Here is a 22,082-nt window from a genome sequence, read left to right on the forward strand (position 1 = left end):
TAGCAAAGTACATATATGTCACCATATACTACCTTGAAATTAATTTTCTTGTAGGCATTTAGAGAAAAATAAAGTAATATAATAGAATTTATGAAAACCTATACATAAATAAAGACTGAAGAACAAGCAACATGCAAAAGAAGACAAATTGTGCAATAAACAGATCGATGGATTGATAGACCACCAGCAACAGATCACTTGCAATACCAGAAAAAAAAAAACACTGGACCATTGCTACACCACCATCAAGAATGCTTATTGTGCTATTCCACACTCTCACTTCGGGAAGTCAGATCACCTGACTGTACTACTACCCCCTGACTATAGGCAGAGACAAAAGACTGCAGCACCAGTGGTGAGGACCAAGAATGTTTGGACAAGGGAAGCACAGGAGCACCTACAGAACTGCTTTGAATTGGTGGACTGGACTGTATTCAGGGATTCATCTTCAAAACAGGATGAGTATGCTGCAGTTGTTACCGACTTCATTAAAACCTGTGTAGATGAGTGCGTGCCCACAAAGACTTATTGTACATTCCCAAACCAAGAGCTGTGGATGAACCAGGAGGTATGTCATCTGCTGAAGGCTAGATCTGTGGCTTTCAAGTCTGGTGACACAGGCCTGTACCAGAAAATCAGGTTTGATTTGTGGAGGGCTATTTCAAGGGCAAAGAGACAATTTCAAATGAGGTTGGAGGCGACATTGGATGCACAGTCACTCTGGCAGGGTTTGCAGGACATTACAAAGCAAAACCCCATAGTGTCTTCTATGCCCACTTTGAAAGGGAGAACATATCTACAGCTGTGAAGATCCCTACTGCTCCTGATGACCCTGTGATCTCCATCTCAGAGGCTGATGTTAGGCTGTCTTTAAAGAGAATGAACCCACACAAGGCGGAAGGTCCTGATGGAGTACCTGGTAAGGCTCTGAAAACCTGTGTCAACCAACTAGTGAGAATATTCAAGGACATTTTCAACCTCTCACTGCTACAGGTGGAAGTTCCCACTTGCTTCAAAAAGGCAACAATTATACCAATATTTAAGAAGAATGGTGTGAGCTATCTTAACAACTATCACCTGGTAGCATTCACATCAACAGTGATGAAATGCTTTGAGAGGTTGGTCATGACCAGACTGAACTCCTGCCTCATCAAGGACCTGGATCCATTGCAATTTGCCTATTGCCACAATAGGTCAATGGCAGATGCAATCTCAATGGCTTTCCACATGACTTTAAACCACCTGGACAGCACAAACACCTATGTCAGAATGCTGTTAATTGACTAAAACTCAGCATTTAATACCATCATTCCCACAATCCACAAATGAGAAGTTGCAGAACCTGGTCCTCTATACCTCTTTCTGCAACTGGATGCTCAACTTCCTAACCAGAGGACTACAATCTGCACAGATTGTTGATAACATATCCTCCTCGCTGACGATCAACACTGGTGTATCTCGGGGGGGGGGGGGTGTGCTTAGCCCACTGCTCTACTCTCTATATACACATGACTGTGTGGTTAGGCATAGCTCAAATTCCATCTATAGATTTGCTGACAATACAACCATTGTTGGTAGAATCTCAGGTGGTGACGAGAGGGTGTACGGGAGTGAGATATGCCAACTAGTGGAGTGGTGATGCAGCAACAACCTGGCACTCAATGTCAGTAAGATGAAAGAGCTGATTTTGGACTTCCGGAAGGGTAAGACAAAGGAACACATACCAATCCTCATAGAGGGATCAGAAGTGGAGAGGGTGAGCAATTTCAATTTCCTGGGTGTCAAGATCTCTGACGATCTAACCTGGTCCAAACATATTGATGTAGTTATATAGAAGGCAGGAGAGCAGCTATACTATTCATTAGGAGTTTGATGAGATTTGGCATGTTAACAAATACACTCAAAACCTTCTATAGATGTACTGTGGAGAGCATTCTAACAGGCTGCATCACTGTCTCGTATGGAGGGGCTACAGCTTAGTACTGAAAGAAGCTGCAGAGGATTGTAATCTAGTCAGCTCCATCTTGGGCACTAACCTACAATGTACCCAGGATATCTTCATGGAGCAGTGTCTCAGAAAAGTAGTATCCGTTATTAAAGACCTCCAGCACCCAGGGCATGCCCTTTTCTCACTGTTACCATCAGGTAGGAGGTACCTGAACTCAGCGATTCAGGAACAGCTTCTTCCCCTCTGCTATCCGATTCCTGAATGGATATTGAACCCGTGAACACTACCTCACTTTTTAAATATACAGTATTTCTGTTTTTGTAATATATATTTCTATTCAATATATGTATACTGTAATTGGTTTATCTATTTACTTATTATTATTATTATTTTTTATTTCATTAATTTTTTCTATATTATGTATTGCATGAACTGCTGCTGCTAAATTAACAAATTTCATGTCACATGTCGGTGATAATAAAACAGATTCCGATTCTGATTAAATACACAAATTGCTGGATAATACTGAGAACATGAGTTGTCATGCCCTTGAAAGTAAGTCTGTAGATTGTGCAATCAGTTCAGAGTTGAGCTGAGAAAAGTTATCCATGTTGTTTCAGAAGCCTGATGTTTGTAGGGGTTTAACTGTTCCTGAACCTGGTGGCATGGGACCTTCTGTACAAACTGCCAAATACAATGGTGTTCACATAAAGTGACTAATACACTTCCAGATATCAAAGAGTCTTGGAAATATACACCCTCGAGGGCAGTTGTGCCATCATGTAGTTATAAAAATACACAAAACAATTTATGTGAAGTAAGATCCAGTAAAATAATAATCTGTAAATAACCCGTGTGTCCTGTGCCTTGGTGATGCTGTTTGAGAGATAAATATTGGTCCGAAGAACCCACAGCAGCAGAATAGTGCTACAGGATCTCAGAATTCTGCCTGATATACCAGACAGGGCCAGTTTAATACCTAACCTTAAAGGCAGCATTTCCAACAGCATTGTACTCCTTTAGCATTACAGTGGAAAATTAGCCTTAACTGTTTGATCAACTCTCTGGAGAAGGAGTTGAACCACACTCTTCTGAAGCAGGGGCAAAGATACAACCACCGGAACCATGATTGACAATGCTGCCACCTTTACACATAATCTAATTTAGCACTGTGTGAAATATATTTTTAAAGATATTATAGTAAACTGTAAATGGGTTTTATTCCAGGACAGTAATCATACAAAATAATGATTTTTTCTTACTGGATTAATATATTTTCAGGAAAAACTATGCTGAGTAGAACAGTATAGAACTTGGTATACTTTGATAACTATATTTTGAGAGTCTAAATAAACTTTCAAAATGCAGGTCAATTACTTGGTCTCTTGTGGGATGATAATTGCATAAAATTGGAACACAACAATCATTTTCAATATCAAATAACCTTGGAGCATCTCTAAATATGCTCCTTCCCAATAGTTCAGAGTAGGGATGTATCCTAAACTGTTTTAGGTGACGATTCAACAATTAGATATGCTTTGCACTCATGGGGAAAGCAATTGTAGATATGAATTTTTAAAAATGGAATAGTTTCTTGTTGGTTCAGTAAGTCCAAATGTTCCAAGGTTGAAAATCAAACATTGCCACCACGAGACTCTAAAAATCTCGATTTGATTTTCCAAATTTATCCATTCTAATTTATCCAGTAGATTTACCTCTATGTTTCTTAGTCCGTTTCCCCCTTTCTAATAAAAAAGATTTTTTATGTTTCAAAATCTTAGTTGTGTTTGCTGCAGAAGAGGCAATGGGAAGTTTCCTCCAGGGATTGGCTGTGGATGGTCCTTAATAAGCTCGGCTGCACATCTAACATTTTGCCTGGAGTCACTTATCCTCATGAGTCAACTATACTCTGCACTTTGATATTATATGCAGGCATTACAGCTTGTTAAGGCTGAGCTGGTTCATGGTCCACTAAGCAAGATGCTTGTTCTGCTGAAATTACTGGATGAAAATCCAAGTGGAGCATCAAAGTACTTTTGCTTTCCTCCTGTCTTCCCAAACCACCATCTTCAAAAATCCTTTCCTCATCCAATTCCTTAAACATGACACCATTTTCCTTCATGCCTTATTTTGATGACACTAAAATGACCCTCATAAACATCAACATCAATATCATAAATATCGTGTATGTTCATCTCAATGAGTACTCTCGTCACTTTCTGAACTTCCTGCAATATTACTGGACTGTCTGCAACATTACTGCTGGTGCCACATGCTAGTCAGGGCAGGAATTTGAGAGTGTTAGAGGGTAGAAGTGAATGCAGTCACTCAGGATAAGGTGCTTGGGAAGCTGAAAGGTCTTAAGGTGGTACGTCACCCGGACCAGATTGACTACAACCAGGGTTCTGAAAGAAGTAGCTGAAGAGATTGTGATTGTGGAGAAAAGACTGAGGAGGAACTAGAAGTGATCTTTCAAGAATCACTAGATTCTGGAATGGTTCCAGAGGACTGGAAGATCACAAGTGTCACTTCAGTTTTTAAGAAGGAAGGGATGCAAATGATGGGAAATTATAGGTCAGTTAGCATGACTTTAGTAGTTGGCAAGATTTTAGAGTCCGTTATAAAGGATGGAAGCACATGATAACATAGGTCAAAACCAGCATGTTTCCTTAAGGAGAAACCTTGTCTGACAAAACTTTTGGAATTTTTTGAGAAAATAACAGCAGGACAGACAAAAGAGAGTCAGTGGACATTTACTTGGATTTTCAGAAGGTCTTCAACAAGGAATTCATTAATAAATCACTCTGATGATATTATACTACAGACCACCCAATAACCATGGGGATACTGAGGTTCAGGATATGCATGCAGATTAGGAAAATGTAAAAGCAGTAGTGTTGTTGCAGTAGGTGATTTCAATGTCACTGATACAGACTGGATCCTCTCTATAAAAATAGGATCCGTCAGAACAGAATTTGTTAGTGGATCCAGGAGGATTTTTTACATCAACATGTAGATAGCCCAACAAGAGGAGAAGACATATTGGTCCTGATGTTGGGTAATGACCCCAGCCAGGTGACTGATCTTTCAGTGGAAGAACAGTTAGGGAAACGCGATAAACTCCTTAAGTTTTAAGATAGCTGGAGATAAGAATAAGTACAGACTATGAAGGAGAATATTATATTGGCTCAGGGTAAATTAAGAGAGTATTAAGCAGGCTCCAGGGAAAGTTAATTGGGAAAAGGGGTTTTTGGGCAAGTCCATACTTGGCCTATGGAGCATGTTTAAAGACCAACTGCACAGCGTACACAACAGGTATGTTTCAGTAAGAAGGAAAGACAGGGATGGCAAAGTAAGGGAATTTTGGGTGTCGAGATAAATTTCGTCAAGAAGAAAAAGGAAACATATTTAAGGTTTAAGAAGCAAAAATCAAACTGAGGATTATAAAGAAGACAGGAAAGAAGTATAGAAAGTAGTAATTCAGAGATCCAGGAAAAAATCCTTGGCAAGAAGAATTAAAGAGAATCCAAAGGCATTCAAATCATACACCAGGAGCAAGAGGATAACTATGGAGGAATTAAGATCACCCAAGGATAAAGGAGGGAAGATATGCTTGGAGGTGGAGGTTTTGGGTGAGTTCCCAGATGAGTACTTAGCATCTGTATTTAGCTAGAGGAAGGATGTGGAAGGTAAGTAAGGGGTGTTGCAGTTTGTGATATCAAATGTAAAGGGACAGGACACTGTTAACACAAGACCCCTAACAGTGTTGATGTGCAGAATGATCTTGGGGTCCAAATCCATAGCTCCCTGAAAGCAGCTACACAGCTTGATAGGGTGGTAACCATCAGCTACAGATTGGCAAGTATGACCTTGTGACCAACCCTGAAACTTGGCTAAAGGATGGCTGCCATCGGGAGCTGAACGTCCAAGGATATATGGTGTATCAGAAAGATAGGTTAATAGGCTGAGGAGCTGGTGTAGTCCTCTGTATAAAAAATAATAGTAAATCATTAGAAAGGGATGACATAGAATCGGAAGGTGTAGAGTTTCTATGGGTTGAGTTAACAAATGGCAAGGGTAAAAGGACCCTTAAAGCAGTTGTATACAGGTCTGCAAACAGCAGCCGGGATTTGGATTACAAATTACAGCAGGAGATAGAAAAGCACCTCGGAAGGGCAATGTCATGATAATCATTGTGGATTTTAACATGAAAGTGGATTGGGAAAACCAGGCCAGTACAGGGCCTCAAGAGAGAGCATTTGTAGAATGTCTAAGGGATGGCTTTTTAGAACGGATTGTTGTTGAGTCCACTAGGGGATCGGCTGTGCTGGACTGGGTGTTGTGCAATGATACAGAGGTGATAGAGATCTTAAGGTTAAGGAACCCTTAGGGAACAGTGATCACAATATGATCGAGTTCACTTTGAAATTTGAGAAGGAGAAACTAAATTCCAATGTGTTGGTATTTCAGTGGAATAAAGGAAATTATAATGGCGTGAGAGGGGAACTGGCCAAGGTTGACTGGAAAGGGACACTAGCAGGAAGGACAGCAGAGCAGCAATGGCTGGAATTTCTGCAAAAAAATGAAGGAAGTGCAAGACAGATATATTCCAAATAAGAAGAAATTTCCGAATTGAAGAAGAACACTACCGTGGCTGACAAGTGAAGTCAGAGCTAAAGTAAAAGCAAAAGAGAGGGCATACAATGAAGCCAAAGCTAGTGGCAAGATAGAGGATTTGTGAAGCTTTTAAAAATTTGCAGAAGGAAACTAAGAAGGTCATTAGGAAAGAAAAGCAGCATTATGAAAGGAAGCTGGTGACTAATATCAAAGAAAATACTAAAAGCTCTTTTAAGTATATAAAGGGTAAAAGAGAGTTGAAAGTAGATATAGGACCAATAGAAAATTACACTGGAGATATTGTAATGAGAGACACAGAGATGGCAGAGGAACTGAATGTGTATTTTGCATCAGTCTTGACAGTGGAAGACATCTGCAGTATACCGGACATTCAAGAGTGTCAGGAAAGGGAAGTTGTGAAGTGAAAATTATGACTGAGAAGGTGCTCAGGAAGCTTAATAGTCTGAGAGTGGATAAACCTCCAGGATCTGATGGAATGCACCCTCAGGTTCTGAGGAAGTAGCAGCAGAGATTGTGGAGACATTAACAATGATCTTTCAAGAATCGATAGATTCTGGCATTGTAACAGGTGACTGGAAAATTGCTAATATTACTCTGCTTTTAAGAAGGGTGGGAGGCAGCAGAAAGGAAACTATAGACCTGTTAGCCTGACATCAGTGGTTGGGAAGTTGTTGGAATCGATTGTTAGGGATGAGATTACAGAATACCTAGAGTCACATGACAAGATAGGCCAAAGCCAGCATGGTTTCCTGAAAGAAAAATCCTTCCTGGCAAACCTACTGCAATTTTTTGCGGAAATTACAAGCAGGGTAGACAAAGGAGATGCAGTAGACGTGGTGTACTTGGATTTTCAGAAGGCCTTTGACAAGGTGCCTCACATGAGGCTGCTTAGCAAGATAAGAGCCCGTGGAATTACAGGGAAGTTACTAGCATGGGTGGAGCATTGGTTGATCAGCAGAAAGCAGAGAGGGGGATAAAGGGATCCTATTCTGGCTGGCTGCCAGTTACCAGTGAAGTTCCACAGGGGTCAGTGTTGGGACTGCTGCTTTTTATGATGTATGTCAATGATTTAGACTATGGGATTAATGGATTTGTCGCTAAATTTGCTGATGATACAAAGCTAGGTGGAGGAGCGGGTAGTGTTGAGGAAACAGAGAGCCTGCAGAGACTTAGATAATTTAGGGGAATGGGCAAAGAAGTGGCAAATGAAATACAATGTTGGAAAGTGTATGGTCATGCACTTTGGTGGAAGAAATAAACGGGCAGACTATTATTTAGATAGAGAGTGAATTCAAAACGCAGAGATGGAAAGGGACTTGAGTGTCCTTGGGCAGGATACCCTAAAGGTTAAACTCCAGATAGAATTGGTTTGAAGAAGGCAAAAGCAATATTGGCATTCATTTCTAGAGGTATAGAATATAACAGCAGGGATGTGATAATGAGGCTCTGTAAGGCACTCGTGAGACCACCCTTGGAGTATTATGTGCAGTTTTGAGCTCCTTATTTTAGAAATGATATACTGACATTGGAGATGGTTCAGAGAAGATTCACAAGAATGATTCCAGGAATGAAAGGGTTACCATATGAGGAACGTCTGGCAGCTCTTGGTCTGTATCCCTGGAGTTCAGGAGAATGAGGGGGAATCTCATAGAAACATTCCAAATGTTAAAAGGCCTGAACAGATTAGACATGGCAAAGTTCTTTCCCATGGTAGGGGTTCTAGGACAAGAGGGCACGACTTCAAGATTGAAGGACGTCCATTTAGAACAGAGATGCGGAGAAATTACTTTAGTCAGAGGGTGGTAAGGCTGTGGGATTTGTTGCCACGAGCAGCTGTGGAGGCCAAGTCACTGGGTGCATTTAAGGCAGAGATAGATAAGTTCTTGATTAGCCAGGGTATCAAAGGGTATTGTGAGAAAGTGGGGGAGCTGCGATGACTGGAAGAATTGGATCAGCTATGATTGAATGGTGGAACGGACCTGATGGGCTGTTCCTATATCTTATGATCTTATGATAAAGAAGGCAAATCTTACCATTACTAATTGAGGAACTGAGTTCAAGAATTGGCAAGCTATGATGCAGTTTTATAAAACTTTAGTTAGACTACATCTGCAGTATTGCGTACAGTTCTAGTCATCCCATTATAGGAAGGACGTTGAGACTATAGGGAAGGTACAGAAGAGGTTTACCAGGAAGTTGCTTGGATTTAAGTATATGTGCTATAAGGAGAGGTTGGAGTTGAGCTCTCTGGAGTGGTGGAGGCTGAGGGGAGTTCGGTTAGAGGTTTGTAAGTTTATGAGTTGCATAGATAGAGAGCCAGTATCTTTTTTCCCAGGATTGAAATGCCAAATACAGAGAGCATGCATTTAAAGTGAGAGAGAGTAAGTTCAAAGGAAATTTGTGGGGCAAAGTTTTTTTACACAGAGTAGTGGATGCCTGGAATGCACTGACTAGGGTGGAGGTCATTCAAGATAAAGTCATTCAGGAGGCTCTTAGACAATCACATAAATGTGCAGGAAATGGGAGGATATGGACATTGTGTGGGCAGAAAGCACTTGATTACAGATTTAACTAATCTGGTACAACTTTGTGGACTGAAGGGCCTATTCCTGTGTTGTACAATTCGTCTTCTGTGTTCTATCTGACATAGTGGTGCACACCATTATCCTCTGTAGCCTAGCCTTTACCTGGGCGGGACTATTCTTAGCCTGTGCTATTGTAAGTAATGTACTTGTGTTACTTACAGTTTATAGCTCCCACAGCGTCACCTCCGAGTGTTCCTCAAGAAAGCCTCCCCAGGATGAGAAACTTGGCCCCCTGTTTCTCATCACATGCTGGCTCCAGCAACGGTGCCCATGATCAGTCAGATATCCATGCTTCTACTGCAGCCCTGCCCCCACCCCCACCCCCACCCCCACCACCAGCCACACTCCCACCAACTTCACGGAGTCAGAGAAGGAAATTCCAGAAGTGGGATTTCAAGATTTGGAGGGTGTCTGCTTTCTGGGCTGAGGACAAGCCATGGTCGGTAGGGTTGAGGATGCAGGGAAGGGGAATGCTGAGTGATCTCTCTTGCGTTGCAGCTGGACAATGCCAGGGAGAGGCTATTACATTTTAATTAAAATCGGTGCATTGGATCTTAACCTTGATCTAAGTGAGCTTCCATTCTTTGTCACTGACTAAAGAAAACTTGGATAATGTGCAGTGACTCTCTGCTCTGCCTTTGTCTAAGAAGTGGGCAACTCCTCAAATCTAGAGCAGCTGAGACTCAGCTAAACTCACAGCCATAGCAACAAGGGCCCGCCAAAATGACAGCAGGAGTCCTATGGAGCATCTGCAATGCTGAAAACTGCTGTGGAGAAGCAAACCTGAAAGCAACCGTTTAAAGCAAAGGGTTTGCCCTTAAAACCTGTCTAACACAAGCTCAGGATGTCCCAGCAAAGTACTGTTGATCTACATCACTATGGTAACATAGGGATTGTGACAGACAATTTGTGTTTGTCAAGGTCTCACAAGGAGTAAAACGACAAATTTTGGTAATGACGGTTGAAAAACAACTTTTATTTGGACAGCAATGAGAAATCTCTTAGTTTTCCCTAAAAATTGTATCATTGAAAAGGCACACACGTAAATTATGAGGCCAGTTTTTGGATAACATAAATTTTAATATTCTGGATAACAACCAAATTAGTCATTTCACGGACCACTGAAGAACAATAAAATTGAGTTGGTGCATTGCAAATAGTAGTAATAGAACCGTATTTATGTCTAGAAAAGCCATTTATTACAGAAGCCCCGCCATCAGCTGTACGCTTCTCGTGCCTCTTGTTACTGCACTAGAATGCTAATCCAGATTATAGGATTTTATACCCGGATTATAGGTGTTTAAACAGCAGCCAATCAGAGGTCAGGAGTGAGAGAAGATATGAGAACCGTGCATTTAAAAGCAGTGCTTCACAGGAGTTTCAGTGTTTGAACAGTGGCCATTCGGAGACTAAGAGCGAGAGAAGAGGTGACTCACCCAAATTGATGAGTGAGCATTAAAAAGCAGTGCTTTGCGATAGTTTCACCATTTGAACAGGGGCAATTCAGAGATCAGGATTCATTGCCAAAGGCAAATAAAAATAAGGCAGGGGCAAGCAGAGCAGCCTTTGTTGGAATGGCCATTGTTGGCGTGGACAGTGTTAGAGTGAGGATGTGAGGCTTTAACTCTTTGAGACTTGAGTGAGAGAAGGTGAAAAGCTGTAGGTAGAACTTTTTTTCAATGTATTTATTGTTTTCTTCTTTATAATTACAGTTAGAGCAGTAGGGTTGCCAGGCAGAATAGTGGGATGCTCCTCTTGTGAGATATGGGTGGGCAGAGAGACCTGCAGTATCGCTGATGACTTCATCTGTTAGAAGTGCATCCAGCTGCAGCTTTATCACTCCACATTGAGTTGGAGCTGGAACAGGATGAATTCTGGATCATTCTTTAAGCACACCCCAGACATGCTTTCTTCTCATTGTTACTGCCAGGAAGGAGGAACTGATGCCTGAAGGTACAAGCTCACTGATTCAGGAGTAGCTTCTTCCCCTCTGCCATCTGATGTCTGAATGGACATTGAACCCATGAAGAGTACCTCACTACTTCTTTAAAATTCTATTTTTGCACTACTTATTTAACTATTGAATATATTTATATTTACTCTAATTAATGTACCTTTCTATTATTACGTATTGTATTGTACTGTTGCTGCAAAGACAATAAACTTCATTACATATACCAGTGGTATTAAACCTGATTCTGATTCTTATTCTGAACAAGATTCCTTGATGGTATGTTGCTTGTAGGGTGCCAGGGTACAGGACATCTCAGATCATGTCCTCAGCATTCTTAAATGGAAGGGTGAGCAGTCACGGGATGTTCTCCATTTAGATGCCGATGACATAGGTATGAAGAGGGACGAGGTTCCGCAAAGTAACGTCAGGGAATTTGGTGCTAAGTTAAAGGACAGGACCTCCAGGGCTGTGCTTGCTACCCATGCCACCTCCTAGTGAGGCCAGAAGTAGAAAGATCATACGGTTTAACATGAGGCTAAGGTGTTGGTGTCGAATAGAGGGTTTCAGACTTTAGGATCATTGAGTTCTCTTCTAGAGAAGGTGGGACCTGTACATAACAGATGGTTTGCACCTAAACCAGAGGGGGACTAATATCCTAGAGGGAAGGTTTACTAGTACTACACAGGGAGTTTAAACTAGAGTTGCAGGGGAAGGAAACCAGAGTGCCAGAACAGCTGGTAGAGTGGTTGTGGAGTCGGACTTTGTTAAGACCTCAAAGTCAGGAACCAAAAGGCTGAGCATGGTGGGATTAGTGTTCTAAGCTGCATAAATTTCAATGCAAGATGCAGGAAAGGCAGATGACCTCAGGGAATGGATCAACACTTGGAATTATGATATTGTAGCCATCAGTGAGACTTGGTTGCAGGAGGGGCAAGATCGGCAGTTCAATATTCCGGAGTTCTGGCATTTTAGACATGATAGAGTGGGAAGAATTAATTAAAAGTAAGCTATCCAGTAATATTAAATAAGATACCAGAAGTTCCTTCAGATACATAAAGTGTATAAGAGAGGTGAGAATGAATATCAGACCACTGGAAACAATGCTGGAGAGGTAGAAATGGAAGACAAGGAAGTGCGAATGAACTGAATATGTATTTAGCATCAGTCTTCACTATGGAAGACACTAGCAGTGTGACGGAAATTTGAGAGTGTCAGGGGGCAGAAGTGTGTGAAGTTGCCATAACTAGAGAAAAGGTTCTTGGGAAACTGAAAGGTCTGAAGGTAGATAAGTCACCTGGACCAGATGTACACCCCAGGGTTCTGGAAAAGGTGGCTGAAGACATTGTGGAGGCATTAGTAATGCAAATGTCACTCCACTCTTCAAGGAGGGAGAGGGGCAGAAGAAAGGAAATTACAGTCCAGTTATTCTGACCTCAGTGGTTGGGACGATGCCGGAGTCAATTGTTAAGGACGAGGTCTCAGGGTACTTGGAGGCATATTACTTGTCATATGAGGATTGTTTGATGGATCTGGGCCTGTATTCACTAGAATTCAGAAGAATGAGGGGTGACCTCATTGAAGTCTATTAAATGGTGAAAGGCCTTGAAAGAATGGATGTGGAGAAGTTTTTTCCTATAATGAGAGAGTCTAAGACCAGAGGACACAGCCTTAGAATAGAGGGGCATCCTTTTAGAATGGGGATGAGGAGGAATTTCTTTAGCCAGAGAGTAGTGAATCTGTGAAATTCTTTGCCCCAAGCAGCCGTGGAGGCAAATACTTCATCTATATTTCAAGGCAGAGTTCGATAGATTCTTGATTGGAGGATAGCTAATATTGTTCTGCTATTTTAAAAAAGCTCTAAGAATAAATTAGGAAATGCTTGCCCAGTGAGCCTGGTATCAATAGTGGAAAAGTTATTGGAAGGTATTTTAAGGAACCAGATATATATGAGTACTTGGATAGACATGGACTGAGCAAGGATAGGCAGAATGGCTTCATGCATGGTAGGTTGTGTCGAATCAATCTAAAAAGAGTTTTTCAAGGAAGTTATCTGGGAAGTTGATGAAAGCAAGGCAGTGAATATTGTCTACATGGACTTCAGCAAGGAATTTGACAAGGTCTTGCATGGGAGGTTGGTCAAGAAGGTTCAGCTGCTTGGCATTGAAGATGAGGTAGTAAATTGGATTAGACACTGGCTTCACAGAAGCCAGAGAGTAGTAGTAAATGGTTGCCTCTCTGACTGGCAGCCTGTGACTAATGGAGTGTTGCAGGGATTGGTCCTGGGTCTGTTGTTGTTTGTCATCTAGATCAATGGTCTGGATGATAATGTGGATCAGTATATTTGTGGATGACACCAAGATTGGACAGTAGAGTGGATGGCAAGGAAGACTATCAAAGCTTGCAGCAGGATCTAGAGCAGATGCAAAAATGGGCTGAAAAAATGGCAGGTAGAGTTTAATGCAGACAAGTGTGAGGCGTTGCACTAATAAATATTGCAAAGTATCTGAATGGTTAGCCCACAAGTAATTTGGAGAGATTACAAAAATGTTCAGTTTTCGTAAAGGGTGATTAAAGGCAGCAGGTGAAGGTTTGATTGATGTGAATGTTTCCTTGTCATAACAAGATCCAAATAAATTTCAGAATTATGAAAATCATTAGCAAATATGATCCTTTTATTGATGCTGCCAGTTGTTTTATTATTGTACTTGCAATGATTTCAGGCTGCAGGGAGAGTTATAAATTCAAGAACTGCCACTTTGGTTGCAGAGATTGTAGTTTTCCACAGAACTCATACCTGGTTGTAGGTGGAGGTGAATCTATTCCTGCCATATTGTTGGGGCTGACACACATCTGGGTTTATCACATTCAGTACTATTGAAGGATATTAGGAAGAATTGTCTTGGTATCATAAAGAGGGAATAGAGGTGCAGATTCTGTCAGAGGATTTGGCAAATCCATTATTTATTTGCTTTATTTTTATTTATTTAGTGATACAGCGCAGAACCGGTCCTTCGGCCCAATGAGACTCATTGCCCAGCAACCCACTCAGTCAACCCTAGTCTAAATGCAAGACAATTTACAATGACCATTTAGCCCACCAAACAGTGTGTCTTTGGACTGTGGGATGAAACCAGAGCACACAGTGGAAACTCATGTGCATCACAGGAAGGACGTGCAAACTCTTTACTTGTCAGAAGTGAACTCCAACATGCCATGCTGTAGCAGCATTGCACTAGCTGCTACGCAACCATGGCACCCAGCAATGAATCCATTGATCCAAACAAGGTCTGACCTATACCATGAATATGGGAGGTTGCACAGAAGGTACCAGTTCAGAAGGCATCAAGTGCCACTCTCAATGACTTACCCACTGCTTTTAGTGAGGCGTATTTGTTCAGTTCCTTGCCAGGGACTTGCTGTTCAAAGGAATGAGAACCTTGGCCCAAGGTGGAATAAGAATGAGGTTGGGCCATCTGTGGGATCAGAGGGTAGGTCGGACCCACATTATTCATCTGTGTCTGGTCTGCAAAATATTTAAGAAAAGAAAACAAAATATTCATTTTGAATATAACGTGTGAAAAGCATTAATTACAATCTCCACCCACGGCCATAGAGAAGATTGTATTTCCATTTAACAGATAAAGCTCATTAGAAAAAGGAAATAGTACATGAAACTGCACAATACAGTGACCTTGAACAATTAACACTGCAAATGAAGCCAACAGAGATTTATACCATGTTAACTTGAACTCAGATAATAGGAAATTGTTTCACAAGACAATTGTGCTCAATCCCAACAACTCTGCCTTTGTGATTTCAGTCTAGTTGGTATATGGATTCTACCATTGTCCCTACAGTACAATCAAGCAACATCATGAATAAAATACAATAAGAAATTATCCTCAGTACAGTCTGTTCCTGTGGGGGCTGCATATTTCCAATGGATAATAAATACACCAGAGAAATTAAAGATGCTCTTCCAATTTTACACCTTTGCAAAGAATATGCTTCAGATGGCTTGGGTGAGGTTACCCTTCCGGCAAAGTGGAGAACAAAAGGATCAGGGTAGATTAACAATTCAAGGCACTGGTGCATTTAACAGGATAATACAGCAGCCCAATTACAAGAACAGTAACAGTTGCTCTCACAGATTTATTTGTATGGCATTATTAAAAATGTCGGCCTCTTACTCTCTTCACTAATTTACTGCGATCTGCATATAAAAGAGGCTCGCTTATCTAGCTTTTGTTCTCAGCAGTTCACTGTAGAATTTAATTACATTGGATATATAGCACAGAAATGAGGCATGCAATATATACCCAGTCATCGCTTCCCAACGTCTTGAGTGTTTTCAGCATTTTCTGTCCTTTTTTCTGTTTCAGATTTGCAGTATTTTACTTGGTTTTCTAACCTGAAGGCCCACTTTGACTTTGCCTGGTGGTAGAACACACAGAACCAGCTTCTGTCTTTCTGTAAAACTATTGTGAATGCTTCATTTTTCTCCCTCAAAGTGTAACGCTTACACGACAGGCTGGTATATGTCTAGGGGAAAAATTCCAGCCACTCTCCAACCCCACTTCCCGTATACGCAGGTGCTGTGGGAAACAAGTTAATGCAGCGTCGCACACACCATATCAAGCTCACACCCGATACAGTTAAAGAATATACTTTAAAGATTTTACTAGAACTACATGATTACTAACAATACAGTATATAGGAAGGAAAAGAAAATAAAGTAAAATGTGCTTATCAGAGTTCAGTCAATCTAGTGCACATCATTGAAGCTCAACCATGGAACCGTTCGACCACCCTTCGCTTCAGTGGTCCTCCACGACCTTGTACCTGGGACCACCCAAAGTGGTCAACCGAGCACTGTGGCACACGCCCACCTTCTTCGACATCCTCTTCCCTGCTCCCGAAAAGACCGCGAAACCTCAGCTCCCAGACCCACAAGAAAAAAATGACATCCAACCCCACTGGTTAACAAATGAATACAATCCTCGTTATCAGCAAACCTAAACCTAAACAGACTGCGAGAAGCTTCAAGAATGCTCTGCCAGACAACACTCTCTCCAGTTAGCATAACAGAGAAGCAGTTTTACTTTTAACAAACAAAGAAGCCATTTTGATTAACATACGCGATAGAAAAGTTTTGGGAGATAGTTCCAGAGAGGCAGCATTTCCTTGCTATCCATCTACTGAAAGAACCGCAGAATTCTCTGACCATCTCCCTCTCCGCTTTATGAGATATTAGATGCCATGAGCCTGTTAACGTGCTTAGGGTACACTTAACCAAAATTCGATGGTGCAAAACTAACAACCTTAGAATTCTAAACATCACCTATTTGATCTTTCCACACACCATCAAGCAGTAAGGTAACCTGGAGCATCTAAAAAAATAACTTGCAGATTCCAGAGATATTATACTTAAACAACAAATGCAGAAACACTCAGCAATTCAGCAGGTCAGACTGCATTGTAGTAACCTCTCAGATCAAAGGCTTCTCATAGAATGGGTCTTCCACTTGAAACATTAGCTCTCTCTGTCTTTTCGCAGATGATCCCAACCTGCTAATTGTTTCCAGTATTTTCTTTTTGAGTCTGTATGCTTTAAATGACTAACATTTATCAAAAGAAAAACTTAGGCCCAAATACAGTTTTGGACTGGTACAAAAGGTTCCCATTAATTGAGATTAAGACAGACAGAGTGCTGGAGGCACTCCATAGGTCAGGCAGCATCTGTGGAGAGCGATAAGCAGTCGACGTTTCATGCCGAGACCTTTCATCAGGGATCCTGTTTATTCACCTCCATAGATGCTGCCTGACCCGCTGAGTTCCTCCATTGTTTTGTGTATGTTACTCTGGACTTCCAGCATCCGCAGATCTTTTGTATTCATTAATTGTGATACAAGCTTTATGCTTCTTCATTTACACTCAATGGCTACTTTGTGAGGTACACCCTTACACCTGCTTGTTAACGTAAATATCTAATCAGCCAATCACATAGCAGCAACTCATTGGATAAAAGTATTCAGACATGGTCAAGGGAATCAGCTGTTGTTTAGACCAGACATCAGAATGGGGAAGAAATATGATCTAAGTCACTTTGACCGCGGAATGATTGTTGGTGCCAGAAGAGATGGTTTGAGTATCTCAGAAACTGCTGATCCCTGTGATTTTCGTGCACAACAGTCTCTGGAGTTTAAAGTGTTATGTCCGCAGCCCCCTCCTTTGCGAGAATCGCAAGAGCACTAGTTGGGGGGGGGGGGTCAGTAGACCCAGGAAATGGGAGAGAGAGAGACGTGCCAAATACCTCGTTCCACAGCGATGCAAAATAACGCGACATTGACCATTGTCTCCTGGAGACCACGTTTGTGGATTGGGGACTATGCTACGTGCAAGCCCTCGGGCAAAGTGGGCTGGTTGAGAGAGAGATTGCATCACCTCAACCTGACTGACATCTGAGACCCCGTGAGGAAGTATAAAAGAGGGTCTGGGGGAACAACCCCTTCAGACGCACCAGAAGAAACGCTAACGATCCCATAGTAGCGGGAAGCCATTTGAAGGTAGCCACGTGCGTTCGATTCCGCGGCTGGAATCGGTGGCTGGAACCACGGAAACCAGCTTTTAGCTAACAACGGGGAAGCCCGTTCCCCTGATTCAACGGATTTGCTTCATAAAAGACCAGGGCAAGTTTCTTTTCTCACCAATCTCTCTCTCTCTCCAACAAGTGAACACCCAGTGGTCCCCAAAGGCTGAAGCCTGCAGGAACTGAGTGACTTTTATATTTCCATCAGACAATGTATTATCCCCTAGACAAATGATCGAGCTGTTTCTTATTGATGGTTATTATTAGACCCGTGCTTTGAGATTGAGTAGTGATGACGTATATTATCTGAATGTTTGTATTAATCTTATTTTTGTGCCTCTTTATAAATAAAGACTTTTAAAAATAGCACCATCAGACTTCAACGGACCTCTCTATCTTTGCTGTTAAGTGATCCAGTTAGGGGATTTCGTAACAAAAGAGAAAGGTGCAAAATAATCAAAAGATTCATCCAGTGAGCTACAGTTCTGCAGGCAAATTTGCTGAGTTAACAAGATAGGTTAGAGGAGAATGGCCAGACTGGTTCATGGTGACAGTAACTCAGATAACCACGTGTTACAACAGAGGTGTGTTTAGAACATCTCTAAACGCATAACACGTTGAACCTTGAAGTGGATGGGCTACAGCAGCAGTAAACCACAAACATCCACACATTTGTCACTTTATTAGGTTATACCAAGTATATAATAAAGTGTATACTGAGTGTATGGTTTATTTGGAGCCACTAAGAAAAGGGGAAAAATAGAAAACATGGTGGTGTGCAGAATTCAACAGTGAAACATAAGCATACACCTTCAAACGACTTCCGGGATACATTCTGAGGATCTCAGAAAGCAGGAAGTCTATAAAGTGAAAAGACACAATAGTGGGCGACACTGGAGAGTCAGTCGAGCTGGAGGCTGTGGGGCTGTTGCCTCAGGATCAGAGTAGTTAACAGTGGAGGTAAGTATGGTGGGTACCATGTCTGCCCATCCTAGCTAATGAAAAGTGCTGGAGACAAATCAAAATCACCCACCTCCATTTCACTGCTGACTGTCCCCAGCTCCAAGTCATAATTAACTCAGTAGCTGGATGGTTTATCCTTTTCCACCAGACATCTAGACAATCATCACTGTGAAAATAACAGGAGTGGTTGCCTGGCACGTTGTACTCCTCACATTTAACTCCAGTTGTTTAATCCCCCTCCACATTCACCTTGCCCATGGCATTGTGAATACCTGGCAGGTATGAATTAAACAGCTTCAACTGTATTCAACCATTTCTCAATGTCTTTGATAAGGTTTTCAGTGGGACAATGGAACAGCCTAAGTCCTGATGGTATGAACATTGAGTTCTCTAACTTATGATTTCTTCATCATCCTTGTTCGCTCCTATTCCATTCCCCATTCTGGTTCCCTCTTACCCCTTTTTTTCTTCTCCATACCTGCCTATCATCTTCCTCTGGTGCCACTTCTCCTTTCTCTTCTCCCATGGTCCACTCTCCTCTCCTATTAGATTCCTTATCTTCAGCCCTTTGCCTTTTCCATCTATCATCTCCCAGAATTTCATTTTATCCTCCCCCCACCCACCTACCATCCCTCAAAGCTGGCTTCACCTATCACCTTCTAGCTTGTTCTCCTTCCCCTCCCCCGCCCCACTTCATTATTCTGGCTTTTTCTCTCTTCCTTTCCAGCCCTGATGAAGGGTCTCAGCCCAAAACATTTACTGTTTATTCCTCTCCGTAGATGGTGCCCGACCTGCTGAGTTCCTCCAGCATTTTGTGTGTGTTGAACATCTTTAATTTGTACTGCAGCAATCTTTGATGCTCACCCACATCAGTACGAGATCCTCAGTCGCTTTAATGACTGATATGACAATTAATGGCATCTTCCAGGACGAGCTGAAACACTTATGAATATAAGAGTGAAGTTAACAGCAGCCCATGTCCTCAAGCTGCTGGCTGTTTCCGTTGAGAGTGTCTGCATTCTCTCCTGGACATTAAGAGTACTGTTAAAATAGTTCCCATAACTTTAATTTCAATTTTCCTTCAGGTAGGATTTTCTCCAAGATTCTCTTCAAATCAAAAATACGATTCACGTAGTACATACTATTTTGGCATATTGTCTGATTACTGCATTCATCCACAGAAGTAAACAGATGAAACTGTAGGACCAAGGTGAAGATATATTGTTGCACATGGATCTTAAATTAAAACATCGACCAGTGTTTAAACAAAATGTGTTTGAATATGTGATAATATTGTTGCTCATCCCCACAATGTGGGTGATCCTGGCAAGGTTTGCATATACTGCTCAACACACACAAAATGTTGGAGAACCTCAGCAGGTCGGGTAGCATCTATGGAGCAAAATGAATAGCCAATATTTTACCTTTCTTTCCTCTAGCTTCCCCACAATCTGCTCGTCATCTGCACCTTTCTTCCTCTGGTTCGCAACCTCTTTTATTTCACAGTGCACTATCCTCTCCTATAAGATTCCTGCTCCTCCCATCCTTTACCACCTATCACCTCCCAGCTTCTCACATCATGCTCTTTAACCCCTACCCTCCTGCCCTCCCCCCTCACCTGGTAAATTTATGTCAAGTTCTTCTATGCCAGTGGCATATGTAAGTTATTGCCTCTCATTCTCCTTTGCTCTCAGTAGATGTGATAGAGTCATAGAGTAATACAGCATAGATACAGGCCCTTCGGCCCAACAATGTCATGCTGACCACAGAGCTAGTCCCTATCTCCTGTATTCAGCCCATAGTCCTCCAGGTACCAAAACAAATGTTTCTTAAATGAGAGTATTGCATTTGCCTCAGCCACTTTCTCTGCTGTCTCTGGCATGCTCTCAGAACACTATTCCCTTCATCTCCTTTCAACAATCTGAAGATACAATGCTCTCTACAAAATCTTCTTCAAGGTTCAAAGTAAATTTATTATCAAAGTACATATACTGTATGTCATCATGTACAACCCTGAGCTTCATTTTCTTGTGGGCATACTCAGGAAATACAAGAAACATGATAGAACCAATGAAAGGCGGCCCCTAGGAGAGCAAACAACCAACATGCGAAAGTCAACAAACCGTGCAAATGCAAAAGAAAGAGAAAGGATAATAATTATAGTAAATAAGCAATAGATATCGAGAACATGAGCTGAAGAGTCTTTGAAAGTGAGTCCATTGGTTGTGGGAACAGTTCAGTGATGGGTGAGTGAAGTTATTTCTAGTGGTTCAAGAGCCTGATGGTTGAGGGGTAATAACTGTCCCTGGACATGGTGGTGTGGGTCCTGAGACTCCTGTACCTCCTTCCTGATGGCAGCAGCAAGAAAGGAGCATGGCCTAGGTGAGGGGTGTCCTTGATGATGGATGCTACTTTCATGCGACAGCACTCCGTGTAGATATGTTTAATGGTGGGGTGGGCTGCGACCAGAAATATTGACTCTGTTTCTTGTCCCACAGATACTACCTGATTTTCTTGAATATTTGTAGCATTTTTTTTTACATTTAAGATTTCCAACACCTGCAGTAGTTTGCTTTTGTGCCAGAATAATTAATTTTTGGCTTCAAGTGTGGAATCACTTTAAAATGCTGAAAACACAGCCACAAATGTTAACAAACAAAATTTATGCGAGTAGAATGTTTCCCCTGGAAATTACTTTTACAACAATAGAGCTCATTTTGCCAGCAAATAATTTTAGCTACGTGACTGGAATAATCACACGTCTGTCTTGTGCAAGAGCCATCACCTCTGCTCCTCCCATTATAAAAATAATGGAACACTGAGCACAGGTGCGTGTAGAATTGAGGCAGGTTCATATCTGACTGCATTTTTATCTAATTCTTTCTTTTCAATAGTCATATGTAACACAGTGGGTTTAACAGAGAAACAAAGCTACCTGAAGGAAGAAGAATGAGTTTCATTCATTTCCTGTTTTATTTCAGATTTCCAGCATCTGCATTAATTTTGGACTCCGACCAACTTTTCCATTCCACGCTCATTTCACTGTATCTTTCAATGCTTCAATGTATAAATGACAAATAAAGCTAATCTTTAAATCTTTATCTGCCACATTCCAGTCAAGATGGCACCTGCGTACAATGCTCCTTCAGTCAATGTCTTCTGGATAGATCATGAAACCATATATTTCACTTCTTTTATGTCTTTTACGTTTGTATTCATCTTGAGTGTGATTCTGGAACTGCTGGAGCCTGTAATTTGCAGTTTGGAGATTGTCTGGGTGTCTCAGCACGCTGCAGTCTCCGGGAGACAGAGGCAGCATGCGGTAGCCTCGTGGTGAGAAGGTTGAGGGTTGCGAGCTGATGTTTGACTCCATTTCACCATTTAAACCTTCCATTGCTCACCGAT

General features: G+C 41.6%; 1 protein-coding gene across 3 annotated transcripts in view; it reads right to left on the bottom strand.

Moving 5' to 3' along the window:
• The window catches only part of shisa9a (shisa family member 9a), a 324,593-nt gene that overhangs the window by 38,917 nt on the left and 263,594 nt on the right, over positions 1-22,082 (bottom strand). For 2 of the 3 annotated variants that reach the window (XM_059979330.1, XM_059979329.1), the window contains one exon: positions 14,493-14,648. The exons of the other annotated variant lie outside the window; for it this stretch is intronic. In XM_059979330.1, coding sequence (XP_059835313.1) covers positions 14,493-14,648 — 156 coding nt within the window. The remainder of the gene's footprint in view (positions 1-14,492; positions 14,649-22,082) is intronic. 3 annotated transcript variants of the gene reach the window in all.

The sequence above is a fragment of the Hypanus sabinus genome, chromosome 9, assembly GCF_030144855.1.
Source record: "Hypanus sabinus isolate sHypSab1 chromosome 9, sHypSab1.hap1, whole genome shotgun sequence".
NCBI lineage: Eukaryota > Metazoa > Chordata > Chondrichthyes > Myliobatiformes > Dasyatidae > Hypanus > Hypanus sabinus.